The sequence below is a fragment of the Xyrauchen texanus genome, chromosome 9 (genome assembly GCF_025860055.1).
Source record: "Xyrauchen texanus isolate HMW12.3.18 chromosome 9, RBS_HiC_50CHRs, whole genome shotgun sequence".
Taxonomy (NCBI): Eukaryota; Metazoa; Chordata; class Actinopteri; order Cypriniformes; family Catostomidae; genus Xyrauchen; species Xyrauchen texanus.
The window spans coordinates 49,539,545-49,551,178 of record NC_068284.1 but is presented as its reverse complement, the minus strand read 5'-3'; the positions used below and the strand labels follow the sequence as shown (position 1 = coordinate 49,551,178).

The 11,634-nt window shown below is 47.1% G+C and overlaps 1 protein-coding gene across 2 annotated transcripts in view; it reads left to right on the top strand.

The window, feature by feature from the left end:
• Window positions 1-7,493: 7,493 nt before the first annotated feature.
• Window positions 7,494-11,634, top strand: part of LOC127648663 (protein fem-1 homolog A-like) — a 15,504-nt gene continuing 11,363 nt past the window's right edge. For both annotated transcript variants that reach the window (XM_052133376.1, XM_052133375.1), the window contains exon 1: window positions 7,494-11,035. In XM_052133376.1, coding sequence (XP_051989336.1) covers window positions 7,656-9,509 — 1,854 coding nt within the window. In that variant the 5' untranslated portion in view covers window positions 7,494-7,655 and the 3' untranslated portion in view covers window positions 9,510-11,035. The remainder of the gene's footprint in view (window positions 11,036-11,634) is intronic.

Genomic DNA, 11,634 nt, shown 5'->3' with positions numbered 1-11,634 from the left:
AAACAGATTTAAGTGCAACAAGAAATGTAAATATATTATTTTTTTTATTTTTATTTTTTATTGACCGGTTAAGTGCTTTTGGAAAAGATGTGTTTTTAGCCGCTTTTTGAAGATAGAGAGTGAGTTAGCTTCCGGATTGAGTTGGGAAGGTCATTCCACCACCGTGGTATGATGAAACTGAAAGTCCGGGAAAGTGTTTTGGTGCCTCTTTGTTTTGGTACGACAAGGCGACGCTCCTTAGCCGACCGCAGGCTTCTGGTGGGAACGTAGCTCTGCATAAATGTTTTAAGGTATGCTGGAGCAGACCCAGTGACTGTTTTATATGCCAGCATCAGGGCCTTGAATTTAAAACGGGCATGAACCGGCAGCCAGTGGAGAGAGACAAAGAGTGGTGTAACATGTGTTCTCTTAGGTTCATTAAAGACCAGACGTGCTGCTGCATTCTGGATCATTTGGAGAGGTCTAATAGCACATGCAGGAAGGCCTGCAATGAGAGCTGTTACAGTAGTCCAGTCTAGTTATGACAAGGGACTGAACGAGCAGTTGTGTGGCATGTACAGAGAGGAAGGGTCTTATCTTCCTGATATTGTAGAGTGTAAATCTACAAGATCTTGCAGTTTTTGAAATGTGGTCTGTGAAATTTAGCTCATCATCAATGGTTACCCCTAGATTTCTGACCGCTTTGGAAGGCGAAACTGTAGTTGGACCCAGCTGCACGGTGATGTTGTGTTCAACAGCCGGGTTGGCTGGAAAGACAAGGAGTTCTGTCTTGGCAGGGTTGAGTTGAAGGTGGTGTTCCTTCATCCAGGCAGAGATGTCTGCCAGACAGGCAGCGATTCGAACGGTCACTGTGGTGTCGCTGGGCTGGAAAGACAAGTAGAGTTAGCGTGTCATCAGTGTAGCAGTGGTAAGAGAAACCATGTGACTGGATGATGGGTCCCAGTGATGTTGTGTATATGGAGAAGAGAAGTGGCCCAAGCACTGATCCCTGAGGTACCCCAGTAAGTAACTGGTGTGGCTTGGATACTTCCCTCTCCATGCTACCTCAAAGGACCTTTCTGAGAGATAAGAGTTGAACCAGTCAAGCACAGTTCCAGTGATACCCAGTTTAGAGAGGGTGGAGAGTAGGATCTGATGGTTGACTGTGTCAAAGGCAGCAGAAAGGTCCAGCAAAATCAGAACGGATGATCTCGATTCAGCTCTCGCCAGTCTCAGCGACTCAATGACAGACAGCAGGGCAGTCTCAGTGGAGTGTCCACTTCTGAAGCCTGACTGATTGTCATCCAGCAGCTTGTTCTGTGAGAGATAGGTGGAGATCTGATTGAAAACTGCCCTTTCAAGTGTTTTTGCCATGAATGGGATGAGAGAGACTGGTCTGTAGTGTTCTATCTGTGTGGGGTTAAGTGCAGGTTTTTTCAGCAGTGGGGTTACTCGAGCCTGCTTAAATGTAGTGGGAAAAGTGCCTGCAAGAAGGGATGTGTTAATTATGTGTGTAAGTGCCGGTAGGATGGACGGAGAGATGGCCTGGAGAAGGTGTGATGGAACCAAGAGTGGTGGTGGCGTAGTGGCTTTAGGAGATGTGTTGGGTTTAGGGGATGTGTTGGGTTTAGGGGTTGTGTTGGGTTTAGGGGATGTGTTGGGTTTAGAGGTTGTGTTGGGTTTAGGGGATGTGTTGGGTTTTGGGGTTGTGTTGGGTTTAGGGGATGTGTTGGGTTTTGGGGTTGTGTTGGGTTTAGGGGTTGTGTTGGGTTCAGGGGTTGTGTTGGGTTTAGGGGTTGTGTTGGGTTTAGGGGATGTGTTGGGTTTAGGGGTTGTGTTGGGTTTAGGGGTTGTGTTGGGTTCAGGGGTTGTGTTGGGTTTAGGGGTTGTGTTGGGTTTAGGGGATGTGTTGGGTTTAGGGGTTGTGTTGGGTTTAGGGGATGTGTTGGGTTCAGGGGTTGTGTTGGGTTTAGGGGATGTGTTGGGTTTAGGGGATGTGTTGGGTTTTGGGGTTGTGTTGGGTTTAGGGGTTGTGTTGGGTTTAGGGGATGTGTTGGGTTTAGAGGTTGTGTTGGGTTTAGGGGTTGTGTTGGGTTTAGTGGATGTGTTGGGTTTTGGGGTTGTGTTGGGTTCAGGGGATGTGTTGGGTTTTGGGGTTGTGTTGGGTTTAGGGGTTGTGTTGGGTCCAGGGGCTGTGCTGGGCCTAGGGCTGTGTTGGGTTCAGGGGTTGTGCTGGGGTTAGGGAACGTGTTGGGCTTAGGGGCTGTGCTGGGTCTTGGGGCTGTGCTGGGCTTAGGGGATGTGCTGGGTCTAGGAGCTGTGCTGGGCTTAGGGATGTGCTGGGCTAGGGCTGTGCTGGGCCTAGGGGCTGTGTTGGGCTCTAGGGGTTGTGCTGGGTTTAGAGGCTGTGTTGGGGCTAGGGATGTGCTGGGCTTAGGGTTGTGCTGGGCCTAGGGGTTGTGCTGGGTTTAGGGGTTGTGTTGGGCTTAGGGGTTGTGCTGGGCTTAGGGATGTGTTGGGTTTAGGGGTTGTGTTGGGTTTAGGGGTTGTGTTGGGTTTAGGGGATGTGTTGGGTTTAGGGGATGTGTTGGGTTTAGGGGATGTGTTGGGTTTAGGGGTTGTGTTGGGTTTAGGGGATGTGTTGGGTTTAGGGGTTGTGTTGGGTTTTAGGGGATGTGTTGGGTTTAGGGGATGTGTTGGGTTTAGGGGTTGTGTTGGGTTTAGGGGATATGTTGGGTTTAGGGGATGTGTTGGGTTTAGGGGATGTGTTAGGTTTTGGGGTTGTGTTGGGTATAGGGGATGTGTTGGGTTTTGGGGTTGTGTTGGGTTTTGGGGTTGTGTTGGGTTTAGGGGATGTGTTGGGTTTAGGGGTTGTGTTGGGTTTAGGGGATGTGTTGGGTTTTGGGATTGTGTTGGGTTTAGGGGTTGTGTTGGGTTTAGGGGATGTGTTGGGTTTAGGGGATGTGTTGGGTTTAGGGGATGTGTTGGGATTAGGGGTTGTGTTGGGTTTAGGGGATGTGTTAGGTTTAGGGTTTGTGTTTGTGTTGGGTTTAGGGGTTGTGTTGGGTTTAGGGGTTGTGTTGGGTTCAGGGGTTGTGTTGGGTTTAGGGGTTGTGTTGGGTTTAGGGGATGTGTTGGGTTTAGGGGATGTGTTGGGTTTAGGGGATGTGTTAGGTTTTGGGGTTGTGTTGGGTTTAGGGGATGTGTTGGGTTTTGGGGTTGTGTTGGGTTTTGGGGTTGTGTTGGTTTTAGGGGTTGTGTTGGGTTTAGGGGTTGTGTTGGGTTCAGGGGTTGTGTTGGGTTTAGGGGATGTGTTGGGTTTAGGGGATGTGTTGGGATTAGGGGTTGTGTTGGGTTTAGGGGTTGTTTTAGGTTTAGGGTTTGTGTTTGTGTTGGGTTTAGGAGTTGTGTCGGGTTTAGGGGTTGTGTCGGGTTTAGGGGTTGTGTTGGGTTTAGTGGTTGTGTTGGGTTTAGGGGACGTGTTGGGTTTAGGGGTTGCGTTGGGTTTAGGGGTTGCGTTGAATCAAGGCGTTGTGTTGGGTTTAGCGGTTGTGTTGGGTTTTAGAATCTATAGTTTGTACAGTATAAAAAACATTATTTCTATGGAAAGTCCTCATAATGATAGGTAGACCAACGTGTGTGTGTGTGCACTCATGCATGTGTGTGTGTGTTTGAGTGTGTGTGTGTGCGTATGTGTGTGTGTGTGTGTGTGTGTGTGTGTGTGTGAGTGTGTGAGTGAGTGAGTGTTTTTTTCTGTCATGGCGCTTTGTACCCACCACAGCGACCAAATGGGGGCTCTGGATGGGTGCTAGGGGCTGGTAACCCCTTCACCCTCCACAGTGTACCACTAAACCAAAAATTAAAACTTTAAGTAAGCTAGTGCCGGAGGCCCTGGGGGGACAGGCATCTATGATGTCTCCTGGCCAAACTCCATCAGGCAGAGCCCTCACCCTCGGGGCTCCTCCAGAAACAACAAAAAGACTGCCCTACATGACATCATAACAACAGTCTGGACCACTGGGCGGGTTCCGCAGGATTGGAAGGATGCCCTGGGGGTCCCTCTCTTTAAAAAGGGGGAATGCACAGATTGTAAGGAAGGCCACGTGGAGTGTTTGAATACTCACAGTGGAGGAGAGGCTCCCACTCCTTTGTCGGGACCTGGACCGGTACTGCCTGGATCTCTGTGGTGTTCAGGAGGTCTGGTGGACCGGCTCTGGCTCTTGCCACAATGAGGGGTGGACTGTCCTCTACTCAGGGCAGGAGACTGCCAAACAACAGGGAGTGGCTCTTCTTCTGAACAAAAGAATGAAGGTAGCATGGGAGCGTGGTGGTGAGGTGTGGGAAGCTGTGAGCCCCAGGTTACTTTGGGTTCGCCTTCCCATCAACCAGAGGCGAGGAGTGGTGATCGTGGTTATTTATGTCCCCACCGAAGACGAACATCCGTGGAGGTATGCGGGAAAGGCAGATGAGTCAGATGCCTTCTATGACTTCCTGTCACAGGTGCTGGCTAAAGTGGCCCCTCGGGTTAGAATCATCATGTTGGGTGATTTCAATGTCCGAGTTGGTCATGATGCTAGCACCAGGTTAGGAGTGATTGGAAGACAGCTCAATAACAACGTCAGGAGGCTGCTAGATTTTTGTGCAGCCCATGGGCTTGTCATTACCAAAACACTGTTCCAGTATCGGCGCATCCACACAACATCATGGAAGCATGCTGGGTCCAAGCAAGAACATCTGCTGGACTACATAGTGATGGAACAGCGGATGCGGGTTGCTGAGGAGATGGAGTCTGCCTCAATGGCCCATGATCACAAATCGCTCTTTAATTCTATCAAAAAGTTACTTGCAGCACCACACTTATTACCATCATTAGGGGAAAAAACGGTGATCCAATCTCTGACCCCCAGGAACAGGTTTGCAGATTTGCTGAGCAACTCTGTGAGGTCCTGGGGGAGGGGAAGTCCCTCAGACTGGAAAACATTGGGGGACAAAGTGGGGATGACCCTGCTGGGGCTGCGGTGCCACAAATATTGGAGGAAGAAGTCACTCCCTGTGGGTGGCTGGCTGAGGTGCCATCTTGGGAGGAAGTACTGAAGGCGATCCGGAGCCTGAGACCAGGAAAGGCACCGGGCAGAGATGATCTCCCAACCGAAATGCTGAGGGAGGGTGGTGTTTGTGCACAGACTGCCCTACATGACATCATAACAACAGTCTGGACCACTGGGCGGGTTCGCAGGATTGGAAGGATGCCCTGGTGGTCCCTCTCTTTAAAAAGGGGGACCACTCAGGAAAGGTCCTGGCAAGGATTATTCAACATCGCCTTGCCAGGCACGCTGAGGAGAGACTTGCGGAGCCCCAGTGTGGTTTCAGGAAGGGGCGGTCTTGCACAGATGCCATATTCTCTGTCCGTCTGCTACAGCAGAGGTGTAGGGAATTCCAGCAAGAACTACATCTCTGCTTTATTGACCTGGTCAAAGCCTATGATACCATCAGTAGGCCTGGGCTCTGGGTTGTTCTTCGTGCTTTCCCTAACCCTGTTTGCGATCATTAAGGACCTTCATGATGGCGAGCAGGCCCGGGTAAAACTACGTGGTCAGGAGTCTGAGCCATTCCCTGTTCACATTGGAGTGCGGCAGGGATGTGTTCTGGCTCCCACATGATTTAATAGCTATTTAGACCACGTGGTTCATGAAGCCTTCGATGGCTGTACCGGAGGAATTTCCATCTGACCACCACTTAGTGGCGAATGGCGGTTGTTGTTGTGTGAGTGTGTGAGTGTGTGTGTGTGTGTGTGTGTGTGTGTGTGTGTGTGTGTGTGTGTGCACTCATACATACGTAATATCTATTACTATTATTTTGAATGGACATGTAAAATGAAGCAATGTGACAATTTTACCTGGTCGCAAAAAGCAGTCCGTTAATTTACCTGATGAACATTCACATTTTGCTGACCCTTTATGTTTCACTAATGTGTGCTTCTAAATCAATCCAAAATCACTTGCACCTTTACTAGCAACAGACACATACGTGCAGCTTTACATGTCACACATTCTGCTTCTCATGGATCTCCACCTCCATTATTTGTTCAAAACTTCTGTAAATTTGCACTTTCGTTTGGGCATTGTTTCCACTCAACTGTCATTTGCTGCTACTGTCAAGCAACTGTGTGATGATGAACACAACAGCGGAGAGATTGACAGGCAGGAATTTGGCCAATAGTTGCTGCAAGCCTCTTATAATCGACCAAATGGTGTGCGAGAAGGTGGGACTTACAAAGAGCAGTTAAACCAATCCAAATATGTGCACACAATGAAGTATTAGACTAGATGACATTATAATGCAACTAAAGCCGAATCCCGGAAATTTCCGCAAATTTAGAAATCCTGGTCGGACGCTTTTTTAAGGTCCGAAAAACAGGACATATCCGGGAAAAAGAGGACGTATGGTCACCCTAATGTTGGGTGTGTTTGGGTAGTTGTAGGGCCCATTTTGAAAATTTGCTTAGGACCCCCAAAATGCTAGAGCCCAGCTGTGCCTAGTATTATTGTTACATTTATTAGGGCATTTATATACAGTGCAAGTGAGTGGTGACCATAACTTTGAAGTTCCAAAAAGCACATAAATGCATCATGAAAGTAATCCATAAGACTCCAGTGATTCTGAAGTGGAATAATTCAAAGTGTCAATAAAAAAAACAATTTTCAAACTGTCCCACTCTGCCCATATTCACCCTAGTGTATCACAAACTACAACTAAAATTAATTTGAGATCATTTTTATTTTAGTTTTTTATTTTGGAGTATTTTAGTTTCAGTTTTTTTTTGAAAATTATTTTAGTTTTCTTTAACTATAATAAAACTGACTAATACACACATCTGTTGAATTATCAATCATGCACTCATTAATTTTTTATGTTTTTGAATAGTTCTTTGTTGTTTTTTTCTGCCACTAAATTTGTTGTCTTTTTCCTTTTTCCCCTCTTCTTTTTGCCTGTGGGACAGGAACCCCATTGAAAATCAGATATTCTAAATTGGGAAATTCATTGTTTTCCCCTGTTTAAATAAATAAACAAATAAAAACAAACTCATTAACATTTAAAAAATAAACACAAATAAACCTCAATTCTACATATTATTGTTTAATACATTATTGTACATTATTATTATAATAAATACAAGATACACACACACACTTCTGGTACAATATAACCAAACAGTGACCTCATACATGCCAGACAAGTTGTTCATGCATTCCGTGTTTACGTCACGCTGCCCGAGTTTCACCACTTAATTTATGGTGAATGTAGTTCTGTAATCCGTTCAAAAACACGGATTCAAACGACCGAACTATTTTTTATTTCCTACATTTCCCACAAGTCGAGCTTGCCGGTCGACGTATTGGTGACTTTCGCGACGCCCGACAGGCATTGTAGTTCTTTACGCGCTTCCCGGAGTACACTGACCGGACGAATGAACTACAAGAGCCAGCGCTCCACACTTCAGTGGTAAACAGAGAGCTGTCAAACAACATCGACGCCATTTCGATTTCAGCCTTAAAATGGCAGTAAAATGCAGCGCAAAGATGTTTCCAGTCTAAATCAGAAGCGACACGCGCTTCCCGCGCCTTCACATTCAAACGAGCTTTAACGGACAGTTTGTGACGTCACATGCCGAGAAGATGGATATTAGCACGGCGGTGTTTAACGCTGCGAGAGACGGAAAACTGAAACTCATTCAGAAGTTGCTGTGCAACAAAAGTCCCGAGGAGCTCGAGACGCTGGCGGAGGAGAAGACGCAAGGAGGGACGCCGCTCCTCATCGCCTCCCGGTACGGCCATCTGGAGGTTGTGGATTACCTGCTGGAGCATTGCAAGGCTAACGTGGAGCTCGGAGGCTCCGTGAACTTTGACGGCGAGACGATTGAAGGCGCTCCGCCGCTGTGGGCGGCCTCCGCCGCGGGACATCTGCCAGTAGTGAAGACGCTCCTGAAGCACGGAGCCTCCGTCAATAACACCACCCTGACCAACTCCACCCCCCTGAGGGCTGCATGCTTCGATGGTCATCTGGAGATCGTTCGATACCTGGTGGAGCATTGTGCGGACATGGAGGTGGCGAACCGCCACGGTCATACGTGTCTGATGATCTCGTGCTACAAGGGCCACAGGGAGATCGCCAAGTTCCTGTTGGAGCGAGGGGCCGACGTCAACCGTAAGAGTGTGAAGGGCAACACTGCCCTGCACGACTGCGCCGAATCCGGGAGTCTGGAGATCATGAAAATGCTGATGAAATGTAACGCCCGCATGGAACGGGATGGTTATGGCATGACCCCGCTGCTGGCCGCCAGCGTCACCGGTCACACCAATATAGTTGAGTATCTCGTGCACCAGCCCCGGGCCACCAGAGAGGAGCGGATAGACGCCCTCGAACTTCTTGGGGCGACGTTTGTGGACAAGAAACGTGACCTGCTGGGCGCCATGCGCTACTGGAGAAGAGCGATGGAGCTGCGGCAGGCGGGCGAGAAGGCTGGATTTCTGGCCAAACCCCCTCCGGGTCCCCCTGTCTCAGCGTACGACTGCGCCCATGAGGTGTGCACGGTCGAGGAGCTGGAGGCGATCATCACTGACCCCGATGAGATGAGGATGCAGGCCCTTCTGGTGAGGGAGCGCATCTTGGGCCCCTCGCACCCAGACACTTCATACTACATCCGCTACAGGGGGGCCGTCTACGCCGACTCGGGCAACTTCGAGCGCTGCATCAGCCTGTGGAAGTACGCCCTGGACATGCAGCAGAGCAACCTGGACCCGCTCAGCCCCATGACTGCCAGCAGCTTCCTGTCGTTCGCCGAGCTCTTTTCCTTCGTCCTTCAGGACAGAGCCAAGGGCACCCTGGCCAACCGCGTCACCTTCCAGGACCTGATGGCTGTCCTGGGCAAGAGCGTGCGGGAGGTGGAGCGTGCAGTGGCGCAACGGGACAGTCCTCCAGAGGCGCTGCAGTTCACCAAAGCTCTGTCCATTATTCTGCACCTCGTCTTCCTGTTGGAGAAACTCGACTGCACTGCTGAGCAAGAGCACCAGAAGAGGCAGGCGGTCTATCGGCTCCTGAAGCTCAATCCCCGGGCGAGGAATGGCTATACGCCCTTGCACATGGCCGTGGATAAAGAGACCACGTCGGTGGGCCGTTACCCAGTGGGCCGGTTCCCATCTCTCATCGTGGCTGGGTTGTTCCTGGAGTGCGGTGCGGACGTTGACTCCCGCGATTGCGAGAACAACACGCCACTCCACGTCGCCGCCGCCAACAATTGCCCGGAGATCATGGGGGCGCTGATTCAAGCTGGGGCGCATTTCGACTCCACCAATGCACAACACAAGACACCCTACGAGCTGCTGGACGAGCAGAGCAGCGGGCGACATGCACTACACCCGCTCAATTACGTCACACTGCAGTGTCTGGCCGCTCGCACCATCGAGAAACACAGACTTCCCTACAAAGGGCTCTTCTCTGAGGAAATGGAGGCGTTCATCGAGCTGCACTGACCTCACTGCACAAGCACCCCATTTTACTCCACATACCTCCATGAAACATGCCTGAATGCACAGGCCGGGTGTTAATCACAACTAGAGCTGAACTTTAACCAGGTGTCTGGCTTGGATAGCTCATGGGGTAATGTACAAGACAAACTGTGGACACCCCTGGAAGTGCCAGCACAACTTTACAATCATAAAACAAGATCAGTTTACTTGAGAAGCAGAATGACTTGTTTTCAGTGAAATTTAACAAGATTTAGTAACAAAACTATTTGCCATTGGGGTATGAAAAAACTTGATTTGAGATTATTTCTGTGACCCGCTTCGGCAAATAGTTGTTCTTGTTTTAAGCATAAACGGCAGCAAATGTTGTTTGATTTCTCTGCAAACACAAGTGAATATCTCACGCTATTCTACTACTCCAGTGATTTATCTTCTTTTCTTTTAGGATGGTTCAATATTCATCACAAAATAAGATGAAAATAAGAACAATGATTTTTGCAGTGATTGTAATTTGCTGTTTGGGTTTGATGCCTCTGCTGTGATCTTCCTGTTTGTTATTTCCTTTTTGAACAGGAAATGAACATTTAACCTGTTTGAATTGGTTTCTGTTGTTTGACTGATGAAGTATTGCCTCATTTTAGGGATTAAACGGATAATTAATTGCATGCTCTGAGCATTAATGCAAACCTTTTTCATCAGACTCTCTATTTTTCAGGATCAAATGTCATAAGATGGTTAATTGTGTTCTCCGCCAGGTCCTCACGCAGGGTTTGAAGCGCACGGTGCCAAATGCTAACCTTACCCGATGATCTTTTCTAACGCTGAATATGTTTTTATTGTGTGAATGTTTTCAGCAGGTTAATCGGGCTCTGTGGGTTGTAACTCGGCACTGTATGAGAACAGATTGATTTGCTGATGTTATATTGATACCGATGCAGTTTATTAACTGAGGTGGATTTGGAGGGACAGATCTGGCAACCCAGGTTTTAGTTTTTATTGTTACAAGCTTCATATGCATCCAAGTAGGAGTATTTTCTCTACATCATATGAGCTGTTTTATTTTTCTGCCTGTCTGTCATTGTAAACAACCTGAATGAAAGCACTTTGAAAGCGTTAATACTTAGTTTAAGTACATCTGATTTGGTTAATTTAAGATGATTTACTACAGAACATAAATGTGTTTGGTGATACCTGAATAAACTTCAAGTGTCCCATCTGTTTGTTTGTTTCTTTGTTGACTGTAAGACATGTTTATTAATGTTTAGTGGTGAGAAATGACCCGTGTAGATTGACATTGATGAATGCGAGTGTCTTCAGGTCATGTTCCTGCAGTGATGTCATCAAAACTATTAAGTGTTTCCTTGATCATAACTTTATATTTATTCATTTAGCTGTCATGCTGATATAGTTTGTCAATCTTCGTTCAGATTTAATATTTATCTTTTATTATGTTTGTGTAGAAAGATGCTGCGCTGGATCAACTAATCCCAAAATGGTCTTGATTCCCCTGTGATTTGAGCGTGCTCAGAACGGTTAGTTCAGTGTTCATCTGGGTTTAATGCATCTCTAAATGATTCAAGGGAAATTATGACCGTAAATTAAAGATTAATGCAAGTGTTCAGATGGGATTTGTGTTACTCTCTGACATCACTCTGAAAATGACAAAATAAGCAAATAAAATAGAGTTTTTTGAAATGTGTTTAACGATTTTAAACTGAACGCCCTTCTATAATCAGGGTTGGGAGATTACTTTTGCAATGTATTCCACTACAGATTACAGGATACATGCTGTAAAATGACATTTGTACTATAGTCCATTAGATTACTCAAGGTCTGTAATGGAATCTAATTACTTTGGATTACTTCTTCAGCACTGGTAGATTTTTTCACTTGTTTTGACTATAAAAACTCAAAATACATGTTAAAAATACATTCTGTGAAAAACCCAAATATCTGATTCAGTGTTGCTTCTAAAACAAGATCAATCAAACTGATGTTGTTTTGAGGATTTATAGATATCTTTACAGGAATACAAACACAGAAATGATCATCAAGAATATGATTTCTGCCCTAATATCAAAGATCTTCTAGAGTAGCTGTACTCTGATTAGTAATGATTTCAACTGTAACT